Source organism: Pseudorca crassidens, chromosome 17 (assembly GCF_039906515.1).
Source record: "Pseudorca crassidens isolate mPseCra1 chromosome 17, mPseCra1.hap1, whole genome shotgun sequence".
Taxonomy (NCBI): domain Eukaryota; kingdom Metazoa; phylum Chordata; class Mammalia; order Artiodactyla; family Delphinidae; genus Pseudorca; species Pseudorca crassidens.
Genome location: NC_090312.1, coordinates 19760846 through 19786530, shown reverse-complemented (window position 1 = coordinate 19786530; position 25685 = coordinate 19760846). Strand labels below are relative to the sequence as shown.

Below are 25685 nucleotides of genomic sequence, written 5' to 3'. Positions count from 1 at the left end.
AGTAATGTCTCTGTTTCTCATGATGTCATTAGAAAACTCAGACTAATGTTAATGATAATATAAGTCAGATTTTTGAAAGAATCATCTAACCATAAATGTCTGCAAACAGGTAATAATTTATCAAGAGAGCTGTAGAATCATTGTATCTAATGGTGTTAAGAGCAGGGTTGCTCATCACCTTTCCCAGAAAGTTTGAATGTGATGTTGCCCAGAGGCATGATGGATAGCCTACAAGGTATCTCAAAAGTCCCCTCTAAAGTGTTAGGCTTTGGAAACAGAGCAGGTAGAATGGCAGGAGTCTCCAAAGTGCTTCTTCTCAACTCATGTACATTCACTCAGAGGCCTGTATATTCTACTGACTCTTCCAATAGGGAAGAAATGCAAAGAAAGGTCAGGAACCTGTAGAGGAAGATCTGAGAGGTGCCTTGAGCACGCGACCCCAAGTAGAATTCTATAACAATTTTCTACCTGCACTGAGAACAGGGAATGACATCAAAGTAGTATAGTAGTAGACTATAAGATGAAATAAAACAAACGTTAGAAACTGGGCAGGCAAACAAAAAAATTAAAGTTGAAACAACAACAACAAAAGAACCCCAACACTTTAAGAATGTGCACAGTTTCAGCCCAGGTATCCTCGCAGTGAATGAGGGAATTGACAGCAAGAGACAGAAATGATAAAGATGAAAAAAAAAAAGGCTGGCCTCAAATACTTCCAAAACTAGCAAATAATGACTGCAGCTGCAAAGAACCATCGTTGGGTGGGTGTTATGTGGACACAACAGTCACATAGGGTGTGCTCATAATAAAACTGATAATCATTCAAGAAACAAAACTAAAACTCACGGTTTGGTTTGGCCAAAGCAGAATGGCAATGGCAGGTTGTACAACAGCAGGGGGTCTTAAGCCATCTAATCAAGGCTAGAGAAGACTCAAAACTTACACACCTGTCTTCAAACAAAGCTCATCAAAGTCATGGCAGCAGCTGCTGTAGCTCTTACACAGGTTGTCACACCGACAATCAGGGGGTCCAACCTCTTGAAGTTCAAAGCATCTGCCCTTGCAAGATCCAGAGGTGTTGGTCCAGGGGGAGTCTGATAACACTACAAGATACAAGAGACAAAGGCAAGGGGATTAGGGAATGGGTTATGTTGCTATGGAGGGGTGACCCTGTGTAGCAATACAATGCGGTGATGCTGTCAGACTCTGGCTGAGCAGCCGGATCCATCACCTGCCATCTATGTACCTTCAGCAGGTTCCTTGCTCCAGTTTCTTCATCTGTAGAGTGGAGGATTAATAGAAGCAACTCGAGGTTACAATGAGAATTAAATGAAACAAACCATGCAAAACACTGAGCAGGGTGTCAGCCATGTAGAAAGTAACAAATGTTGGCTATTGGTTTTGCTACTGTTTACAATGATTATTACCACAAAACTACTGTTTACAATGATTATTACCACAAACATGAGGGATAGTTTCTCTGTGGATGCTGTGATGCCAACAGAGAACAGAACTTTGAAGTATATACTCAGAAAGAAGAGTTCGTTCCCCTATTCAAATATCCATAGCTTTTGTAAGGAAAATTGAGCCTAAATGTTCTGAGAACAGTCTGAACAGATGGGATTGGAATAGAAGACTCTTAAAATCTCTTCCAGCCATAAAATCTACACCTATAACTAGGGTTACACAAACACAAACTCTACAGTCTCGGCTTTTCAAACATAAATCCTCCTACATTATCTTCATATGATATGATTGTATATCTAGAAATCTCAAGAACCGACTAAAACTTTTAGGAAAAAATAATTCAATGAGATAAAAATTCCACAAATTTGTAAAATACAGGCAATATAAGTTCAAAAATTAAATGGAAGTTCCATTCATCATAGTACCTAAAAGGTAAAATATCTAGGTATAAATTTAATAGGATGTTTAGAACCTACATGAAGAACACAGTAAAACTCTACAAAAAAAGATATTTTAAAAGATTTAATTAAGTGGTAAAACATACCATCTTGGAGGTAAAAATATCAATATTACAAAAATGTCGGGAATTCCCTGGTGGTCCAGTGGTTAGGACTCTGTGCTTTCACTGCTGAGGACCCAGGTTCAATTCCTGGTCAGGGAACTAAGATCCCAGAAGCCATGGCACAGCCGAAAAAAACAAAAACAAAACAACAACAAAATGTCAGTTCTTCCTAAATAAACTTAAAGATTCAATGCAATCACAATAAAAATACAAAAAGGAATTCTTGAAACTTGAGAGGATATTAAATGCTTATCAAAAATAAATATATGAAAACAAAAAACACTGAAAAGAAAGTAAAATATATTCTGAAGTTAAATAATTAAAACAGATTGGTTATAGAAAATAAGTAGATCAGTGCTGGGCATGAGGATGAGAAATAGGACCAAATATAAGAGAAGTGATTTTATAATGAAAATAACATTTTAAATCAGAGAAAGAAAGAAGGATTAATCAAGAAGTGAAAAAAAGATTTATCAGTAAGTAGTGCTGGGCTGACTGGAAAAATTAATCTGGATCCTCATCCTAGCTTACAAAATAATTAATTTCTGACGAATGGAAAGTATAAGCAGTGTCATACCTGTTGCTAGGAATGAAAATTTTTATTAAAAATTTTATATAATTTGGAAGTATCTATCAACACTATTAAATGCATATGAATCTTTCACCCAGAAATTCCACTACTAGGAATTTTTCTCTCACATATATTTGCAAAAGTTTGCCAAGATACACATACAAGAAAGAATCACTATCTCCATAAATGGAATATTGCCCAGCCCTTAAAAAGAACGAGTCAGATCTGCATAGGCTAATATGGAAAGATCTACAAAATTGATAAACACATTTTTTTAACCAGCAAAGTACAGAAAACTGTTATAGTAGTAAATAGTACATATAATTGATATATTTTGTGTTAAAAATAGAGCCAAAGCAATAAGGATAAAGATAAATATAAAATAAAAACAGAGGTCAGAGCTCGAGATGAGACAGAGGGTGAGAACAGAGGCATTGAGACACGGTGCCAGTATGAATAACCATTTTATTTTCACTGTAAGAAACTCCTTACAGGAATTACCTTTGGGGAAAATGAGAAAGAGAGAAACAAGGAGACTTCTTACTTTTCTGCAGTTTGAAACGTCTAACATTTTACAAATGTCCTTTTGGGTTTTTGCTTGCTTACTTCTCTCTCTCGTGTATATATGTATACATGCATGTGAACATATGTGTATAAAGTATATGTTATATAATATTGATATACAAATATCCTAACAAATGTTATTTAAAACATGATATTTGTAATTTTATTTCCTTATTTACATTTACAAATTTTTCATTTTTTTATGATTAGTATTCATTACTTATAAAATCAAAACACCAGAGGCAGGGAGAGAACAGATGTTAAATGACATTTCTAGGTTCACCGAAGCCATTTATCTGAACATCCTGTTCATCCCTTAGTTCTTTGTCCTCTTTAAAGTCAGAGTCACCCAATCCTCACCCATATGGCATTAGATCAGTTCAACTAAAGCAAACAGATTCACTAGACCATGAGATGTGAAACGCTTTTACATGGTTCATTCTGGGATCTTGAAATACACACAAAGCACACCAGTTTGGTTTAAGAAATAACGTCAGGTTTCCAATGCAATGCCTTACCTCTGGTTCCTAAACGACATTTTTCTATTGACTTTGGCCAACCAATCAACAGTGCATGCTGGACCCTAAGAAACTATGAGGGGAGGAGGGTTGAGAAGTAGAAAAAGGAAAAATAGAGAAATCCTATAGTAGAGATAAGAAAAAAGATAAAGATAAGAAAAATGCTTATAATTGAATTTTTCCTTTTTTAAGGGTACTGCTTAGACAGAATCACTCCAACAGCCATCTAATAAATTCTGAGTAGTATTCATGCCTATGAGCTGCATACTTAAATATGCTTGGCTACACTTATAGCTGAGATAATCAGAAGAGATCCAAAGGCACATTGTTTGTAGTTGTTTACTTGTCCTGGCTCCTCTTCTTCATAGCATCCCAGCCTGCATGTGAAATTTTCCTCCATTCATGCCCTTTGCTTTCCCCTCATCATAATCTCTTTCTTCTTTCTTTCTTTCCTTTCAAAATATCTGTACAAAATTTTAGCCATTTTAAACCTTTCTTCATCCATTCTATCAACGTGATTTTTACTCTTTTCTTACAAAGTTGGTTATTCTCTAAGTTTATCCCTTACTTTGTCTTTGAAAATAATTGAATTTCCCTCAATAGCTTGCCCCTATCAATTATAATCTTCCTTGCCAACCCTTAAACTGAAGACAGCTTTGTTAAGAAAGATTTGCCCTTACACTCATAATGCAAAGATACATCTCATAAAAGTACTCAAGATTGGGTTACCAACAGCTTTCAGATGAGAGTGAATTCCTGGGCCTATGTGGATTAGGGATACATATGACAAAATTCATTCTTGGCTGACTTGCATTCAGCTGACAATGGCAGGAAGAGAAATAGGAAGATAAACAATTGAGCCGCATACTTCTTCAAGTCCGATGAGCCCAAGAACTGAACTGCCGCAACTTTTCTAAGAAAATAAAGAGATAGAGTAGAACAAAGTTCGCTTTGCCTTTCCAGGGCCTATTCCATCCCTGCCATCTTCTTTCATAACAAGTTCTAGCGCTGCTTCTTTCTGTAGTTCTGTAATTCTTCCCCATGTGCTGGCTTTTTCATTTCATGCCGAGGTCCCATGTCCTTCTCCCCACACCAGGCTAAGCACAGATTTTAGGACTTCTCTTTTTATTATACCTGATTGAATGATCAAACATGGAAAGATTCTCTGACTCACTTTGCTTGAAGTCTAAAATCTGTAAAGCCTTCCTTTTCCAGACCTAATAAGCTCAGAACTAACAAGAAAGACAAAATGAAACAAACAAACAAACAAAAAACTTGAAAACGATCAAGTCAAAATCTGTGCTAGGTGCAATGGGGGGTTGAAATTTTGTATGAGACATTTGCCAATTTAATAACATACTTAAATGGTGTTATTTTACTTCAAAGAAACTAGTCTGTTCCAGAATCTTAAAAAATAAATGTTACAGATCTACACAGATGGAAGTTTTTTAAAAATAGGGACATTAGGGCTTCCCTGGTGGTGCAGTGGTTGAGAGTCCGCCTGCCGATGCAGGGGACACGGGTTCGTGCTCCGGTCCAGGAAGATCCCACATGCTGTGGAGCGGCTAGGCCCGTGAGCCATGGCCGCTGAGCCTGCGCATCCGGAGCCTGTGCTCCGCAATGGGGGAGGCCACAACAGTGAGAGGCCTGCGTACCGCAAAAAAAATAAAAATAAAAAATAAATAAATAAATAAAATAAAAAATAAAAATAAGGACTTTAAATTTTTAAATATGTGTGTAACGTACATGTATGATACGCATAAAACAATGTTATACATTTCTTTTTTTTCACAGAAGCATAATTTCATGATTTAGGAAAAAAACACCAATATAAAACCTGATTTATTTCATTCAAATTCATAATTCTGAGAGAAACAAGTGAAATTATTTTTATTTCTTTAAGTAAAATCTTGTTTCTAAAACATTCCATCTTACCGTATCGACACAGAGGTAGCATTGTGGAATTCTGGTGTTATTTATATACAGAAGATAATTTGATAATTTAATTAGACTATTGGAAAGAACCTAATTCATGACAAGAGTTGTGACCTAAACATTACTTCATCCTGGAGTCCCAATCATATTTCCCTTCAACTCTCTCTGCAAAATGGAAATTTTCAGATTTGGCTGATGGCCAGTGAAGGAGGCTGTATTTAAGTTTGAAAACATTTAGCTCAGCATAAAGCTGGATGATTCTTCTAAGTTTTGTCTGGTCCTGCATTCAGACTTTGTGATATGACACCCTCTCTGTTCCTCCCATTCTCCGTGGTTCCCAGCCCTAGTATTTCCTGACAGTGAGAGTAAAAGCTTGAAATGAAACAGACTGTGGTTATGTCGCCTCCTTTTCAAGAGCATTGAAACAGATCTGGTTCTCCTGTGTCTTCCTGCCCTGTCTGAAATATAAAATGCAAGGAAAGGAGGCAGACAACATGAATGACACTCAAGATACCACCCAACTCCAGGATTTAATACTGTCTGATGCCTCTTCTGGAGTATATGATTCGTTCTTTCTGGTCATACCTTCCTGTACTGAAGTCATTTTTTCTTTTTGTTGTTTGTTTGTTTTTCTTTTTTTTATTTTTTAAATTTAATTTAATTTAATTTTTATTTTTATAGTTGCTTTACAATGTTGTGTTAGTTTCTGCCGTACAGCAAAATGAACCAGCTATATTATACATATATCCCCTCCTTTTTGTATTTCCTTCCCATTTAAGTCACCACAGAGCAGTGAGTAGAGTTCCCTGTGCTATACAGTAGGTTCTCATTAGTTATCTATTTTCTATGTAGTAGTGTATATAGGTCAATCCCAATCTCCCAGTTCATCCCACCCACCCCTTACCCCCTTGGTGTCCATACATTTTGACCTCATCCCTTAGAAAGCAGCACTTACATACAGGCCTACATGTCTGTATCTCTGCTTCCTAAATACATCACTTTCTATAAATACCTATTACTTAGGCATCACTATTCTCTCCTCTTCACAGTTTCCGAACCAGATTTCATAGACAATTTTTTTAATAAATAGGTCCACCTGGGAAGTTTTCAAACACCTGTACTTTCAATGTGTTTTTAAATACAACATCCTCATGTAGAAAGACCTCATAAACTACAAGAAAACAGATTTCTAGATGACTTGAATGAAATTTAAGACTTTAATTTCACTTATAAACCACTCAAATAGCATTTATGAGAATAGTCAGTAGTGTAAGTCTGAACGATTTACAAATCTGCTACCAAACAATGAAACATCATTTTATATAGCAGGTATTGTCAACTTGATAGGGTAAAAATTTAGACACTGACCTTCAAACAAAATTGGAGGTAAATTAAGTGTATCATCATATACTTAACACTTTATATTCTCATCAGTCTTAGCATGGCATTTTGTTTTAAAAAATCTTTTCGGATAAAGAGGCAACATTAACCCCATTTTCCTGGTTGGAAGAGCAGAGCTCTAGGCCTAACTTGAGTTAGCAAAGACCTAGCTGCAATTTCAGATCATCTGACTATAACTACAATGCCATTTTCATTAACAAAGGATTTTTCAAATTATGTACATAAGCTCTGAATTTTAGATGTTCTTTTTAAGACATGATCTTGGAAGATATATTCTATTTGAACTCTATTGAAGATGGAGATTTCTGGTTAATGCAACAAGATAGAAGATTCCGTATCATTTTTAAGATAAATGAAAAACCACTGCACCAAAGCACCAATTAAAAATGAACTGAAAAATCCATGCCCTCCTTAAATTCTAATTCAAATTATTTCATTCCATTGACTTAAACTCCCTCTGATTTCTACACTAGATTTAACATAAAATCCCATAACGTGATAGTCCCCTTAATTTTCCTTGCAGAGTAATGACTGATATATCTGTCAGCTTTGCAGTTCCTACATGCTGCCACCCTATCATTTAAGTGACTTTTCATTGTAGAATGAAGACTGAGCTTTCCAGTCCGTATTAGCCAGTTATTCACAAGCTTATAAATTTCCTTTTGTCTTTCAAGTATTAACTTGCTTCTCTCAGAGGATATCCCATTTCCACCTGGAGACTGGAAGAGTACATATCACCAACTTCAGTGAAATAGACTCCACCACCACACCACAAACATACACATATATGCACATTACATGAGTGCGCACACACTTGTATACACATACATTCGCTTGCAATTTTAAAGGTAAGTCAAGCTGGCTACATCAGATGTATGCGACAAGGATGTCAAACTGAATTGCACATATTCTTTACATTCTCTTTGAAAAGTTATTCCAGCCATCTCATTTACCTGATGGCCCGTTACATTTACCCAACAGAATTATAATTACCTCTGCTCATTTCATATCTTCTAATAAATCTATAGATCTTCTATGATCTGGTAGAGGAAATCCTATTCTACCATGATTTCCAATAGATCCCAACATCCTAACAAAAAATCCAGCTAACAAGTGTGCTAGTTAATTAATTATAACAGTTTGCACTGCCACAGCCTTGAAACTTAACACCTCAGTCTGTAGTACGGCAGCAAGGGTGTGCATGAATATAGAACGTTCTCAGCTACAGTTGAGGATTCTGAGGACCTACATTTGCTCAACAAAAAACTGAACGCTTGTGAATGAGAGGTCTTGCTCCGGTCAGTCTGAAGCTGGCCGTATGTCAATACCCTTTATGTTCCTTCTATTTGGTGGAAAGATCTCGAAGCATCTAGCTTCCCAGGATTTCTCTGGAACATGAAAGCATTGTTGAAAATAAGCGTAGCAGCCTTTCCTCCTAGTACCTTGTTCTAATACATAAGTAATCGTTCACCCAGTGTTTTCCGATGTGTAGGCTTTGCTGACAGAATAACCAACTATATGTGTCATTTCAGGCACATATAGCATTTAAAAAGATGAAAATGCTTAAATTCTCTGCACTATGCTCTCACTCAGTTTCCAAAGTACATCTTGGTCTTTATTCAGGAGAAATCATCCACAGTGCCTAGACAGCCGGTAAGCTATATCAACAGAAAATTTAAAATAAAAAGTGTCAGGTATACCAAAATCCCAAAACTCAGACTTAAATGGCATTGTGTCCCAAGACTAATACTTCTTAGCCGTAGAATTTTCACTAATAAATTTTTTTAGAAGATACCATAAAGGCTGAAAATAATCAATGATTTAATTAAATAATTCAAGAAGCAAATATTTTGTAGTATGTTTAAGATCACTTCGATTTATAGATGCTAATTTAGATTATATTATTTTTCCAGAAGTAGCATTGATTCGTTAGTTCTTATAGTTATTCTTAATAATATATGGAAATAATTTATTATACACAAAATATATTCAAGGATTAGTAAATCTGGTCTATATTTTTCAAGTCCTCCTGAAGAGAGCACACACATTCAAAAGGCAGTGAAACAGAGTGGACAGAATCATGGGCTTTTTTTTTTCAAATCCAGAATGAAAATTAAAAATCATCTAGGCCTGTGCCTTGTCGTACAACTAAGGAAGCAGAATTCATAAGTGACTTCCCCAAGACGGCCCAGCAAGTGATACAGATCCGGGGTGCCAGTCCAGGACTTTCATGACCATTTTCCAAAGAAGTCAACTTTGGAAATAATGGGCGACTTGATTTTACAACGTTCATCAGGGAAATCACTTTTAATATCAGTTTTAGCCAAAGTAATATATTAATACAATACAGGAAAAAAGTTCCTTTAGGGTCCATTGGAAAGAACCAGCAATGGGCTCTCAAGATGTTAGCTTGCCCACGTGACCAAACTAAGGATCCAATTCCCCCCTTCCAGTCTGAACAGTTACAGTCAGTGTGAATGGGAGTTATGCTTGTCTGGAACAAGAAAAAGAAGTCTTTGAAGAGAGCATTTGCTATCAATCAAAACAGGATTCTCCAGCCTAGTGATCTACTTTCCTCCCCTTCCCCAACAGAAGACAACTCATTCTGTCCATTTGGCTCCCTGGGGGTGCAATTTTTTTTTTTTTTTTTGCAGTACGCGGGCCTCTCACTGTTGTGGCCTCTCCTGCTGCGGAGCACAGGCTCCGGACGCGCAGGCTCAGCGGCCATGGCTCACGGGCCCAGCCGCTCCGCGGCATGTGGGATCTTCCCGGACCGAGGCACGAACCCGTGTCCCCTGCATCGGCAGGCGGACTCTCAACCACTGCGCCACCAGGGAAGCCCAGGGGTGCAATTTTTTATGATCTATTTTCTCACTTTTCACCCCAAGCACACCCCACTTGGACTCACTAAACTACTTCTAATATAATTTTTTCACCCTTACTCAAAAGTTGCTTGATGTAAGGAAGACTCAGTATTCCATCAATGTATGGATCATAACTTGGCTAATAAGTGCTCGTGCTGGCTAAACAGAGAGAGGTGAGAGTCTCTTATGAGTCAGGTCAAGAAATACAGTGCAGAGAAACACAAAATGCACAGGAAGGCCGACGAACCTGCTGAGATGTCAGGAACAGTCAAGAAAAGATTGCCCCATAGAGTACCCATTACTTCATATGTAATTTTTATTCATAAAACCATCGGCAGCTCCAATTTCCAGGAAATTAACCAACTCATTACTTAAGACCTGGTCAGTTAAGCCCCGCCATCTGCACAAGGAGCTCCTTCATAAGAATTCCCACACTGCTTATGGCACAGTGTATTGTAAACGAAAACTCTTTCACTTCAGCTCTATTAGTTAAGTCAAGGTACACTATTAAAACTTACCCCTCCTCAGCCCAAAAGAAAAATCAATGAGTGCAACTCAATCTTGTAAGCTCCTCTAGGCACCTCCTCTCTTTTATATTTTTCCTGTTCTAGGTAAATCTTAATCTCATAGCCCTGAAGTTTCACAAAGAGAGTTCCCTGCCTTTTTTACTTCCATTCCTATTTTTCTCTAGGTCAGAACTTTCTGGAAGCAAATACTACATCTCATACCACATGACAATCAATCAAATTCATGTATCTGTAATATTAAGCCAGCACCTGTTCTCACCACTTCTGTTTCAGCCTTGTCAATTCACAAGAGCTTTAATATTATCTTAACATTTAGAAATTTCAGAGGACAGAGATTTAAATAGCCAGTGATCTAGCATGAAGAGATCACAAATGTTCTCTCATTAAACCACATTATCCTATCTGAATTATACACAGAGCTGCTTTTATTCCAGAGACATCTAGGACTAAAGTAGTTACACTGCAAGATCAGTTTAAAGATGAATTTCTTAATGAGCTGACATTGATGACCCAATGTATAAAATTTTTTAAAGATTGAAAATGGGAATAGTTGCTACACTTACCTGTAGGAGGGCCTTCATCCCATCCTTCTGCCCTCTTAATTCGATTTGCTGTGAATCCTAAGCAGATATTGACCCCAACAGCAAAAGTGAACAGGGATATTACCTAAGGGAATAAAGAGCTCAAATTGTCAATGCAGCCAGAGAAGCCTAAATCAAATTCCAGGAAGGCAAAATGCAAATGCCTTCAACATCACCACCCAATCTCACAACTTCCCAAAGGCACCATACAGTGCTGTCTTCATTTTAGAAACAAAAAGAAAATTCAAAATCAGGAAGCAGCTCTGAAAACCAAGGCTTTCCCGTGGCATTCTGTCATTCTCCTACCTGATACAGCTGACAGGAGTTTCTCCTGGCCATGGCAGAGGGTTCTTGGAAAGCCTTTTGCAGTGTGTTCTGTTTGCCTACACTGAATGCACTGCTTTTTGGGGCTGAGTCCAGTCTATTAACTACAAGTAATCCCACCTGGGAGGTTGACAGGCTCCTCTGATTTGTCCACAGCTTGATTTCATCACAGTTTGTTCACAAATCGCAGCTCTGAGCATAAGAAGCTTGAAATATCCCTCTCCTTCTCTCCACCCCCTATCTGTCCCTCCCCTGACACACAGATACTTTCATGTGGTTTCCTCTGGTAACATAAGGGTTTCTTATGTCGCTGTAGCCAATAACACTGCATGTTCATTTTTCTTCCCTCCTAAAAACATGGTTTTAAAAAAAGAAACCAAATGCATTTTATCCGATAAAAATGAAACAGAGCCATAAAAGGGTTTCTACCCGCTCTAAGCTTTTAAGGTTTACAATGTAGTTATTCAATGTAGTCAACCCCACGACTTTATTTTTTTTAAAAGGAAAGTTTTATAATTTATAAACCTAATAACTTTCTCTGTCTTGCCTATTTATTTATTTTTCTGGCAGTTTAAACGACCCTGTCCCTTTTGCCACATTCTCGGCTACTCCCGACTCCTCAAATATTTCTCACGATGAAATCTCCCACGATTGTAACTAAACACAAGAGATAGCATTATGTTTCCCCATGTTGTTGTTAGAGTTTAGAGAAGTAACTTTTATCAAAATACTGGGAATGTCAAACTAAGCAACACAGTTCTTCTGCCCGGGGAGGAGGGACAATATAACTTCACGTCTCTCTGCCTCTTCCTCCCGAAAAAACTGTCAGCTTGGGTTTGGGGTTTTTTTGGGTTTTTTTGCTTTTGTTTTTGTGTGTTTGGAGGGGTGTGGGAGCAGCAGGGGTGGGATGGGAAAGCTTTATTAATGATTGAATTGAGGAAGGAAATCTCAATGGCAGCAAGAATTTAGCTTTAAAGAATTGCTTCCCTAGGTTTTTCCCAGATAAATTATCATCTAGCCACCAAACACTGTGCCCTTTGATGCTATCGTGAGCATTAAAGTCTCTTTACTAACCTAGTTGGCAATCAGGAGACTCCTAAAAGAAATCAAGGCCTCAAAAGCTGAGAGGTCTTTAAATACTGTACACTTTTAGGATTCAAATGAGGGAGGAAAGCTTATCTTTGGATTTTCTCTGGCCAGACCCGGTGACCATGGTTCTTACACACAGCATATGTGTGTATGTAAACAAATACGGCGCTTACCATGCAACAAATTACTGAGGAAGCAGTGGCTCAGCTCAAATAAAACCTGATAGCACAAAAGCCAGAACTTGTTTATGGTGGATTGCACATTAGTCCTGGGTTTCATTAGATATTCTAGAATTTAGTAACAGCTAATTGAGCAAAAGAAAAAAACACAGTGCCAAACTTTTAGCTGCCTTTCTAACGTCCTTTTCATTTCGCAGTCTTGCAGAGATGGCAGGCTTATGAATTTTCCTATGGAAGTCTCTTGCTTTAGTCTGTGCCATACTGAAATGATTTGGGGTCCTGCATTTAGCAAGGCTTATGAAAGATGTTAACCCCACGTAAGATTTTTTTTACTCTTTATGTTCAATTTCAAGATGCAGGCTTGCTTGTACAGAGGACAACTCTAAAGCTAAAAGGAAAATTGCAAGGCAGTCCTGTGACTGCACTCGATGGCACAGCGTTCCAAAGGTGCTCCCCTGCCCTCGCCAATTTCCCCAGCCCTCACCGGAGTCCAGCAGATTTAGAATCTGTCTGACATTTGATGGTAGAAATCCAGCATGAGGACAGTGAAGGCCCCCCTTGAAAAAAAAAATTAGACTCAGAAGCTGAACATTATCCATTAATTTTTTTTGACATGCAGAGTAGCTGTGCAGGGGGGGAAAGTCTGAAGTGTAATAGCCAGGGTGATCCAGAATTGGCTTCTGTACAGCACTTGTTACCAATTATCTAAGAGGATTGAACTCAGCCATTATTTCTGTTAACCATCTGCCAAAGAACTTTATCTTCTACCAGGTCATTGTGTGCATGGAACACATTCACACAAACACGCACACGCACACACACACACCCCATCTAACACAGTTACACAGGATTTTACTAACAGACATCATTATAAATTAACTGTCAGTAGCATGACCAAAGTCCCTATCTTGGGCATCAAATCAAACACAAAATAAAATTACCCCTCATGATCTAAAATTGAGAAACACAAAAAGCCTGATACCGCACGTCCAGAAACTCAACTAAAATGACTGAAATATAGTCTAAAGCCTTCTATGACAAAACCGAATCAAGAAAGTTCACCTGCTCTGGTATTTAAGATTTTTGGTATCAGGTCAACCATGGTTGGGGTCAGTAAACAAGAAAGTGTATGAGAAAGACTAAAATTAGCTTTCAGCTTGGTTTATTAATCCAGCCATATTTCAGAGAACACTGCCCCCTGGCAGAAGAGAACCCAAACAATCTGACAAGTCTCAGGCCCTAAAAATCATTCTGTGGGTCTCAAGTTTTACTGGGCATAAGAATGACCCTGGGAACTCGTTTAAAATGTTGATGCTTATCGTCTAACCCCCAAGATTCTGATTCATTAGCTCCAGGAGGTGGGGAGAAGAAAGGGGGTTTAGGAACCAGACAAGAACTGACACAATAGGCTATTCTGATGCAAGCGATGTAAGGACCACATTCTGATACAAATCATGTAAGAACAGCAGAGCATTAGAATAAATTACTCTGAATCAGTTAATATCTGCCCTGAAGGTTGACTTGCTTGATCTAATTCACAATGTAATTTTAATATACCATTAATAGCATTCACTACTAACTGGACATTAAAGTTTCAATCTCAATGACAAACCATGGCTATTCCTCCATGGGGATCATCTCCAAACTGTAAGCAGCAGAATAGTGTTTTATTTACTTTGCTGGTGGTACGAAGCAGCAGTGTGTGTATTGCTTAATTGCAATACAGTAGTTGCATTTATACAAATGCACAGTCCATCTTTTCATGAAATGCTTCTGTGAATCCTTGTTCCCAAGCCCTGATTACGGTAAGAGGGCTTGAGGTTAACAGTGAGATTTGAAAGATCTGTAATTGAGGGATGTCACTCTTGCCTCCTGCAGTAATTATGAAGCATTCATGAACGGATTCAAACTTTATCAATGTCCAGCTTCTCATGGTGCAAAATTAACTGCAATCATGGTGCCTTGACGACTTAATTCTAGTCCCAGGATACTTCTAAGACTATGGTGTTAGACAGTCACTGACCACCTGATTTTCAGGGGTACCACTTAGCAGTCACTACAGCACACACACCAGGCAAGTAAGAAAACCGCACCCATGTGTATTCTTCCTATCCTATTTTAAAACTCTTTAAGCCTTGTTTTTCAATTCTGCTGTGGTTGAGGACTATTAGAAAATTCAGAGTAAAAACCGGACAACAGTCTCTGCAAAAGGGATTTGCCAATCTAAATGGAGCAAAAACTCATGACAGCTAATAGAAAAACAAGCAGGCTCAATCGCTCCCACAACCCAGGACTGCCTGTATGTATAAAGTAGACACCACTTAAGAGTTTAAACCACAGAGGCAAAGTTTTATGGGTAATCTATGGTCCCGGGGGTTTCTCCAGTGGAGAAATAGCATACGCCTATTCAAATGAAAACAGTACTTGTGTTATTACTTATTACACAATTGAAAGCTGAAATCAACACTGTCACCTCTTTCAATGACATCAACTTATATCGTACACTTCTGTGCATTACATTTACTCCCAATGGTATCTAAGCATGAGCCCCTGCAACTGGAACACACTCTAAGAATATGCATTCATTGCACAAATGTTCATTAGCTCCTACTGTGTACCAAGCACTCTTCTGGGCACTAGTTCTATATGAGGAGCCAAACCAAACATAGTCCCCTGGCTGCATATCAATCAAACAGACACAGAAATAAATGTAAAATTGCAGCTGGGGCAAGCATAGACGTAAAGAAGTCTATGATGCTATGAGAACGTGTAATTCAGGTTTGATGGTCACGGAAGACTCTGAAAAGTGTCAGATGAGCCGTGATTTGAGGGATAGGGGGGAGTAACTAGATAAGAGAGGAGAAAAGGATTCTAGGTGGAGCGAACAGGAGCCGCAAAAGTTGTAGCCTGGAGACACCAGGCATCCACTAGAAGAGAAGGCAGCCCGTTTGACTAGTTCAGGGAGATAAAAGGGAGCCTGGAGTGAAATAAGACTGGAGAGGTTAGTAGAGGTCAGTCCATGTGGGGCCTCATCAGTCTTGTAGGGCGGTATAGTCTTTATCCTAAAAGCTTTGGAAAGCCTTTAAAGGGATTAAGTCGGTGGAAGCTTAATTAGATATGAAGCATTAATCTCTGTACAGTGTGGTTATGAATTGGAGGGAGTCAAATGGATACAGTAGATTAGTCTGGAAATGACAGCAGTAATCCAGACAAAAGACACTGAGTGATATTTTGCACCAAGAACATTATGGTGTTGGTGGAGAGGCAGAAAACTGGGAGAGTTATAGGAAAAGGACTTGTTCATGCATTGGGTGTGGAGGTTGAGGGGCAGGCAGGTGTTAAACGTGATGACTCCTGAGTGAATGAATATGCAATGATCGTGATGACCAGCAAAGTCACTTCTTAAATTTTAATGGAATTATAAGAAAGACTTAGAGACGTGTATCCATTTGCTCACTCTCTAGAATTAAATAGTTAACATAAGGGATCTCGCTAATAGCTTTAAAACGTGTCAGTAGTCTTAAAAATCTTCTAAGGCAGTGGATTTAAAGTAAAGTTATAGTAGACTTGAAAACTTGAAAATGCATTTATTCATAATTGAGGTTAAGAAGAATTACCCCCCAGGAAATAACTCAGCTTTGTTCCTAACCCTAGGTTATAATAAAACATTTTAAATCTCAAACTCAATTTAAGTCTTTTTTTGGGGGGGGCTACTCTGAAACGTGCATGTAAAAGTCCAGGTGAATGAAAGACGTTTGAGTCTACTTTGCCATGTGGACTGTGTAACATCTGAGCACGAATCGGTGGGTATGTGACTAGAGAAAATTGTTTTGCTAAAAGTATCAACACAAGGTCGAAAACGTTCAGCCTTTACCCTCCAGTCTCACATAAGCAGGCTGAGAAGCTGTTGCCAACACCACTTGTAGATAAAGAGATGGAGATAGGTGACATCTCAAAATGGTAGAATGAGTGACCGAGTTTCTAGAAACCACACCTCCTAAGCTAGTTTGGTCCTCTTCCCACTATAGTGTGATGTCTCTCTATGAGGCCACACAAGGGCCTCAACTCGCACGTTCAAAACACAGCTACCTCAACAGCCACACTGCTCTCCAATGTCTTTTCATGGAAACCTTAAAACCACTTTTTGTTCTACAATCCTTTCATCTCTTGTTTCTAATCAGAAACCATGTCTGCAGAGTCTCATTATTAATTACAATTATTACTATCCTTTATCAGAGCCTGCTGAGTGCCATTAATACCTAAATTATCTTTCTGTGTGATTACTTTTAGATTTATCTCTTCATCTTCATTCTTCTGGACACACATTAGAAGTTCATCTCATAACTATTCTTCCTGTGTGCCTTCTCTTCCCCCTCCAAACACCATTTCACTGAGGTCTCTCTTATCCAACTTGTAATTCATTTCCATTCCTCACCCAGGGAGCCCTGCATAAAATACAGGCAAATCTGATGATTTCCGCCCCAAGCTGAAAACCTTCCAGTAGCTTCCTATCACAGCAGTTCTCAAAGTGTGATCCCCAGGAGGGTCAGAATCACCTGGAAACTTGTTAGAAATGCAAATCCTTGGGTCTTACCTAAGAAACTCAGGGGTAGGTAGAGCCCAGAATCTATGTTTTAACAAGCCCATCTGGTGATTCTGCTGCAAATTTGAGGACCACTGACCTAGAGGATCAAATCCAAACTGCTTAGCAAGGTGCACAGGACTCTAAATCCAAAATTAAGCTCCCCGGATTCATATCCCAGCTCTACCACTGTTTAACTGTGAGACCTTACATGACCCTTAGGTGAATTACTTCTCCACCTTAAGACTCAGTTTTCTCATCTGTATCCAGCTCATAGGATTCTTAAGAACATTACATGAAATAATCCATGTAAATTGCCTAGCACAATGCCTGACACAGGAGAATGCTAAATAAAGGGTAAGTTTTCTTAATTTGAGAACTATTTGCTAGTCCCTGATTAAGCTGTGCTTTCCTACATCTTCGTTCTTTAATACACCTTGTTGTTTTAGCCTAGAATGCTCTTCTCCACCTACTCTCCCTGGCAAACTCCAACATATTCGTGAATATTCAGGTCAGGTGTCACTCCTCTGTGGAGCACCCCCTGATTTTTCCCTTCCCATGCAGAGCAATGGGCCTCCCATACTGTCTATAATCTCTTTTTAGGCATCTCTATCCCTTGTGGTCCTTCAAATGCAGGGACCAGTCATCCTTGCACTCCACAGAGCTTTGAATCTTTCCTGGGATATAACAAACAGACAATAAATGTTTGTCTAATGAAGCACTTGGCATCAAGAAGTTTAAATTGGAACTTGAATTGAACTTGAATTCTTGCTCTCTTACTAACTAGCTGTGTCCCTTTAAGCCCATATTTATTCATCTGTAAAGCAGGATTATTGGGCTAACTCAGTGGTTTGAAACACTTTTTTAAGCATTAAAACCTTATTTTCAAATAAAATCTCAAAATGAATACCAACATCTAAATTTGGAGCTGCTCTAGTGTGAGTGGGAAGCCAGGATCCCATCTAAGCAGCCACCTCCCTTCTCTCTCTGGCACTTTCTCAGAAATGTGGAAATTCAAGGAGTACAGTTTGTAAAAACAAACAAAAACAATCAATAAGTAAGTTAATTCCATTACTTAAATACTTTTCTAAACCCTACCCTTTGTTGTAGTATTCATATACCTACACACACACCAAAATATGACCCAAATTACCCCCAAACCAGATCTTCCATTGATAAATGACAGAAACTCTCACTTTAGTCAGACTCTTCCCCCCAGAAGTCTAAGCTAATTTCCACACTTCTCCTTATGCTACTTCTCAGCCCTGCTCCTCTTTCCTTTGTGCTCATACAAATCTTAGTCAATCCATTCCTTTCCCCGAGGCTCAGCATCTTAACAAGAACCCTCCTCACAACTGCAATACCCACTGTGCTATCCTCAAGAACCTACAGATTCTACCCAAAACATTTATCTCTTGTTCTTTAGTATTGCCTGTTTTATTTAAGTATTTCCTGTCTCAGCAATAAGAATATAAATCCCCAGAGAGCAGGGGAAAGAAACAAGAGTCTGGATTCTGGAGTCCATCCAACCTAGGTCTGCCACTTTTAAGCGTGAGACCTTGCTTAACTTCTCTAAAACTCAGATTTCTTTTAATAAAAATAATAATAGTTCTCATCACACAGGGTTGATATGAAGACCAAATGATATAATGCATGTTAAGCAGGTAGGTCAGTACTTGAACATAGGAAACATACAAATATTAGCCATTATTAAAGCCAAGAGGATAAAGACTTCATCATCTACTATCATGTTCATGTAACTGAAAGTGGGGTCTGGCTGCTCTCTGCTCAAAAGCCAATAAAGAGGCAAGGCTTGTGGAAAGGAAAGTTTGCTTTCTTTTGGATGCCGGCACCCAGGGGGTGGGGGGAGGGCAGATGCCGGTCCAAAGGCTGACTCCCCCCTACTCCCAGACAATCAGGGGGCAAGAGCTTTCATAGACAGAGGAAAGGGGCTACATGCAGAAACAGCACAGTCAGCTCTGACAGTCATCTTGAAATTGGTCACTGGTGGTCTGACCAGCCTCATCTTGTTGGTTTTAGGCATAGTTAATCTTCAGTTCCAGGGTCAGTTTGTTTCCGTTTCTTTGAGGCCAGTCCTCAGAATGGTGGCAGCTCATGTCATTGCTATAGTCATGTCATAATGGTCATCCTGGAGTTAACTTCTTCCACCTAGCGGGGGTTTCAGTATCTATAAGACAGCTCACAGGATATGGCTCAGAATATGATCTATAGCCCTTGAGAAGGAACTAAAGGTCCTTGACTATGCTTAATGACTAAACTATTATTATTTGGTCTCCTTTGACTGTTTTCCTTTGTTTCTGCAATTTCTCACCTCTCTGATTAAACTTATTCTTTGGCTAAAATCTTTCCACAGACAAAAGGCAGGCTGAGGACAAGGGGGGAACAGACCATAGGGCCCTGCTCCGTTTCATTCTCAGTAGGTAGCAAAAGGCTGGGCACGTAATAGGTGCTTAGTAGTGACAAAGGTTCTAGGAGAATTGCCTTTACTTATGGAGAGATTACATGTAGGTTTAAGTTAGACATGTTATAAACAACTTTTTTTTCACATTCTCTCTAACCTCAAGAGAAAATGGGCAGCACTTATTTGGAAAAGGGTGCAGTGACTCTGGAGACAGCTTTCAAGGTGCAGGTTTTAACTACAATAATAAAGGCCTTCTATTTGAATTGGAAAGTCCCGGGAATTTGAGCTTCAACTCAAGAAAGTTGTTGAACTCAAACCTAAAAGGAAGTTTATACTTGCTAATGGAATGGCATCATCACATGCTTAGAGTACAATGGTACCCTCTCAGGGAGGAAGCAAAACTGCCATTTCTGTGATTCCCCTTGAAATCAAACAACAATTAGTGACATTCAGCAAAGTAGGAATAGAAACAAACTTCTTCTGCCTGATAAAAGATTTCTTCGAAAAACTCACAGCTAACATCATACTTAACAGTGAAAGACTGAATTCTTTCCCCCTAAGATCAGGAGCAAGACAAGGATGTCTTCTCTCACTAGTTCTATTCAACACTGCACTTCTAGCCAAAGCAATTAGGCAAGAAAAACAAACAAAAGGCATTTAACTTGGAAAGGAACAAATAAAACTATCTTTATTCACAAATGACATAAACTTGTACATAGACAATCCTAATGAATCTGTTTAAAAAATATTAGAACTGGGCTTCCCTGGTGGCACAGTGGTTGGGAGTCTGCCTGCCGATGCAGGGGACGCAGGTTTGTGCCCTGGTCCAGGAGGTTCCCACATGCTGTGGAGCGGCTGGGCCCATGAGCCATGGCGCTGGGCCTGCGCGTCCGGAGCCTGTGCTCCACAACAGGAGAGGCTGCATCAGTGAGAGGCCCGCATACCAAAAAAAAAAAAAAATAGAACTAATAAATGAATTCAGGAAGATGGCATGATACAAGCTAAATGTTAAACATCAATTGTATTTTTGTACACTAGAAATGGGCAATCTAAAATGAAATTGAGAAAGCAGTTGTATTTATAATAGTATCAAGAAGTCTAAAATACTTAGTAATCAATTTAACAAAGCAAGTGTGAGACTTGTATTCTGAAAACCAGACAGCATAATTGAAATATATTATAGAAGACCTAAATAAATGGGAAGACAATCATGTTCATGGATTGAAAAACATTATTGTCAAGATGGCAAGAAAGTGAAAAGATGGTCCACAGAATGGGGGAAAAATTGCAAATTATATATCCGACAGGGGTCTAGTATCCAGAATATGGAAAAAATTCTTACAACTCAGCAATAAAAAGACACATAGCCCAATTTTTTAAATGTTCAGAGGATTAGAATAGACATTTCTAGAAAGAAGATATATAAATGGACAATAAGGACATGAAAAGATGCTCAATATCATTAGTCATTTGGGAAACGCAAATCAAAACTACAATGAAATATATACTACTTCACACCCACCAGGATGGCTAAAATTAAAAAGACAGAAAAGAATAAGTATTAGGAAGGATGTGGAAAAATTGGAACCCTCATATATTATTGATAGGATTACAAAGTGGTGTAGCAGCTTTGGAAAACAATTTGGCAGGTCCTCAAAGTGTTAGACTCTATGTTAAACATAGTGTTACCGTATGACCCAGTAATTCCACTCCTAGGTATATACCCAGGAGAATTGAAAACATAGTCCACACATAACCTTGTACACAAATGTCCAGAGCAGAATTCTCAACTGATGTGTGGAGAAACAAAATTTGGTATATCTATACAATTAAATGTTATTCAGCTATGAAAAAGAATGAAGTCCTGATACATGCTAAAACATGGATGGACCTTGGAAACATCATGCTAAGTGAAAAAAGCCAGACACAGAGGCCACATACTGTATGATTCCATTTATATGAACTACTTACAATAGGGAAATCCATAGAGAAAGAAAGTAGATTAGTGGTTGTCAGGCGATGTGGAAGTGACTGCTTTTGGATATGAAGTTTTGTGTTGGAGTGTTGAAAATGTTCTAAAATTACATTATGGTGGTGTTTGCACATCTCCGTGAGTGTATTAAAAACCACCAAAATGTTCAGTTTAAAAGGATGGATTTTATGGTTTATAAATTATATCTCAAAAATTGCTGCTAAAATAAAAGAGAGCTAGTGAGATTATTCTCACAGTGAAGCAAATTCCAAAGCATCTGGACCCACAGAAAAGGAATATTAATCCTGATCTGCAGCTTGGGTCAGTGCCTTCAAAGCTGTCTCCAGAGTCACCTCAGTTACCCTCCAAACCTGATAATTAACAGGAAAACTGAAGCATTTTGAGTTGTGGTGTGGACCTATTTTAACTAGCCCCGATGTGTGATGAAACCCTCTACTTCCCTAAAAATAGGAGAATTTCCTGGGACTCCTTTAGAGCACTTCAGGGTCTCTGCCATTCTGCTTCATCAGTTTCCTGCTTCATTTTACTTTCAAATAAAGTAGCCTAAGAAGAAAACCTAAGGCATTGTAGCCCTGTCATTTCACCTACAGATCTCAAGGGGCTCGAATTTAATGGCAACAAACAGTAACCAGAGTCTGTGGGACAGTTGTGGGGATGTAAGAACAATGACTTGGAACAACATGGATGGTCCTTGAGGGCATTATGCTAAGTGAAATAAAGTCGGACAGAGAAAGACATATACTGTATGTTCTCACTTATAGGAGGAGCCTAAAAAAAAAAAGAGCTCAAAGATACAGAGAAAGACTGATGGTTTCCAGAGGCAGGGGGTTGGGGAGGGCAAAATGGGTGAAGGGGGGTTAAAAGGTACAAGCTTCCTGTTATAAAATAAATAAGTCATGGGGGTGTAACATACAGCATGGTGACCGTAGTTAATAATATCGCATTGCAGATTTGAAAGTTGCTAAGAGAGTAGATCGTAAAAGTTTTCATTATGAAAAAAATGTTTTGTGACTATGTGTGGTGATGGATCTCAACTAGAGTTACTATGGTGATTATTTCTCAATATATACAAATATCGAATCATTGTTATACACCTGAAATGACTATAATGATATATGTTGATTATACCTCATTTAAAAAAATGTGTCTTAACATTTTTTTTTTTTTTTTTTTTTTTTTGCGGTACGCGGGCCTCTCACTGTTGTGGCCTCTCCCGTTGCGGAGCACAAGCTCCGGACGCGCAGGCTCAGCGGCCATGGCTCACGGGCCCAGCTGCTCCGCGGCATGTGGGATCCTCCCGGACCGGGGCACGAACCCGCATCCCCTGCATTGGCAGGCGGACTCTCAACCACTGCGCCACCAGGGAAGCCCCTCTGTCTTAACATTTAAAGAACATTTCTTTAAAAAAAAAAAAAGGGCTATGAGTTAGAAGAATTAAGGCTTACTCAGTCTTCCCACTTTGCAATCAATAAAACTGAAATGCTGCTCATAGGCAAGGTCACAGAGCTAAAGTAGCTCTGGTTGGGATATCAGGACAGCTCAGGACTGGGTGAAGGAAAAGGGAAAAGCAAGTATGCATGAGTGGTACCATACCTGGCATGGATCACACACCCCCTAAGTGCTAGTACTTAGTAAGTGCCTGCCTTTTGCCCAGCAACATAACTAGAGATATTTTTATATATTGCCTTATTTAACCTCATAAAGCCCTTCAGATTATTATCACTGTCAACAAGCTCAACTTGGGCAACTTGCCCAAGTTCAAGTACATATTAAATGGGAGAGCCCTCTTTTCTCCATGATTTCCCAATGAAAATTACAAAACTAGCAAGATCTAAAAGGAATGGGAATTTCAACTATTTTCTAGAAGAAACATGATTCTATTAAAAGCAGAGAATCTGATAAGTGTCTGATAAGCCTTGATACTTGATAATGTTTCCTATTTCAGAACATATCAGAAGCCACAGATTAACTTCTATTCTAGACTGACCCCCAAAAAAGAATCAGTTGGTAATGAGGAAGTGATCAGAGCCATGGGCATCATAACCATGTCATTTCAAAGTTCCTAAGGGATCAGAGAGAATGCAGGTCATTGTCAGACAATGGCTCTAAATTTTGGAGTGTGAGAGTTTTACAAATTCATATAGTGTGGATTCAACACAGATTTAGTAAGCATTCCCTATAATAGAAGCTAATGCTTAGTAAAAGCTTACTCTGTGCCAAGTACCACGTAGTATCAGGGATATTGAGGTAAAAAGCATGTTTTCATCGGAAGAAATGGAAGTCAACTGTCTGTTAAACACACTCTGGTGAGTTCCATCGTAGAGGTATGCAAGGGTTATGTGTGGAAGAGACTGAGAACTGGCTCCTTCAATCTCTACTCCACCCCACTTCCAGGGAGCCCTCCTGTCTTGCAGGCTTTTTGTAGGATGAGTTATAGATACAGTTTATAGACTCTGCCAGTTATGCTGCTGAAATTGTCTTTATGTACATGAGATTGGGACAGCAGAATGAAGACAGGATCTCTCTTCCAGCCCCTTTCAGCTGCTTCTCTGTGCAAATAAGATTGTGGAAGTGGAAGGTTTTCTGAAACATTATTTCAGTGTCCATTCTCCAGCTTCCTATGCCCTAGGAGACATCTGCGGGGGTGACAGAGATGGTAGCTTCTTGATTCCTGAATCATGGATACAGGGTATGTTCTTGAACACAGTATTCCAGCAACAGCTAGGTGCCACGTACTACGTACCATGGACTGAATCGAAATTCAAAAATATCTTGACAGGTTGAAGTCAAAAGATTTTAGAAGAAATAGAGAGAGAGCCAGATCAATCTGTCTGGGGTAAGATTCTTGAACTAGAATACAAAATTCAGTTATAAAACTTCACACTAGGAGAGACCAGAACTGAAAACAATCCTTACAAAAGAAAGCTGGGAATTTTTGGTACCTGCAAGTTCTATAGGAGCCTATGCTTGACCACAACTCTAAATGACCTCATTTTATCTTAGGCTCCTCTAATAGACAATTACCGCTCAGATCCAGGAGAGAAAAGTTCAGCTGAGCCTGGCACTGCATGGACTCCGTCTGGACTGTTTTCACTTCTGGATATCTCATTTAAGTGACCGCTTGTTTTAGGTCACTACAGAACCAGACAGCACTGAGAGAGGCAGGACCAAGATGATGAGCAGTCCCTATTACCCAATCCATTCATTAATTCATTCATCTATTTGTTCATTTATTCAACAAACTTTTATTGAGCACTTTGTATGTATCTAGCACTGGAAATGCAAAGTGAACAAAACGAAACTTCTGCCTCATGGATCTCACATTCTAGTGGGCGAGAAATATAATAATGTCAGGTAATTAATAAATGATAAGGAAAACAGAGCAGAGCAGAGAACAGAGAGTAATGGGAGGAGTTATTTTCAATTGGGTGGCAACAAAGTTCTCTCTGGAGAGATGACCTCTGAACAAAAATCTGGATGGAGTGAGGGAAGAACCAGGTGTCTCTTGGGAGAAATAGCAGGTGGGAAGGTTCTGAGGTAGGGACAGCTCAGTGTGTTCAGGAAGGCCCGTGTGGCTGGAGTGGAGTGAAAGATGGGGGAGCAATTTCAGAGGACATCAAAAACTGGATCAGGTGCTGGTTTATGTAGGACCACCCAGGTCACCCAGTGAGCCTCTATGTTTCATTTTGGGTGTGCTGAGAAGCTACTGGAGAGATCTGAGTCAGGCAGTGACATGATCCGATTTCTGTTTCAAAAGGCTCACTCTGACTAATATTTAGAGAATGGACATCTAATGGGCTCCCCTCATGGCCCATGGCTGAGGAACCTGTGACCATGCCTCCCGGGTGCCTTGCATGCATGATGGGAGAAGGTGGGTGTGGTTGTCTTTCTCAGATATTTGAAGGGCATTGCACTTCCTTGAGCAAAACTAGAAGGCACAGAGAAGCATGTTTCGTCTCATAATAAAATGAACTTTCTAGCCAGCCGTGCTGCCAGAGTTCTCTTATAAAAAAGGAACTCAAAAAAAAAAAAAAAAAAAAATGAACTCATGGTTACTATTCAAGAAAAGGTTGGTCTTATAAAGCATCTAAATTCAAAGGAAGATT

General features: G+C 39.0%; 1 protein-coding gene across 10 annotated transcripts in view; it reads right to left on the bottom strand.

Annotated features, from left to right (window-relative positions):
- ENPP2 (ectonucleotide pyrophosphatase/phosphodiesterase 2) overlaps positions 1-25685 on the bottom strand; it is a 107973-nt gene that overhangs the window by 64422 nt on the left and 17866 nt on the right. For 7 of the 10 annotated variants that reach the window (XM_067711413.1, XM_067711412.1, XM_067711407.1 and 4 more), the window contains 2 exons: positions 10973-11075; positions 948-1103 (listed from right to left, as the gene is read on the bottom strand). In XM_067711413.1, the coding sequence (XP_067567514.1) occupies positions 948-1103; positions 10973-11075 (259 nt within the window). Of the gene's footprint in view, positions 1-947; positions 1104-10972; positions 11076-11296; positions 11435-25685 lie in introns of those variants that run through there. The other 3 variants (XM_067711410.1, XM_067711415.1, XM_067711416.1) reach the window with 2 other exon arrangements.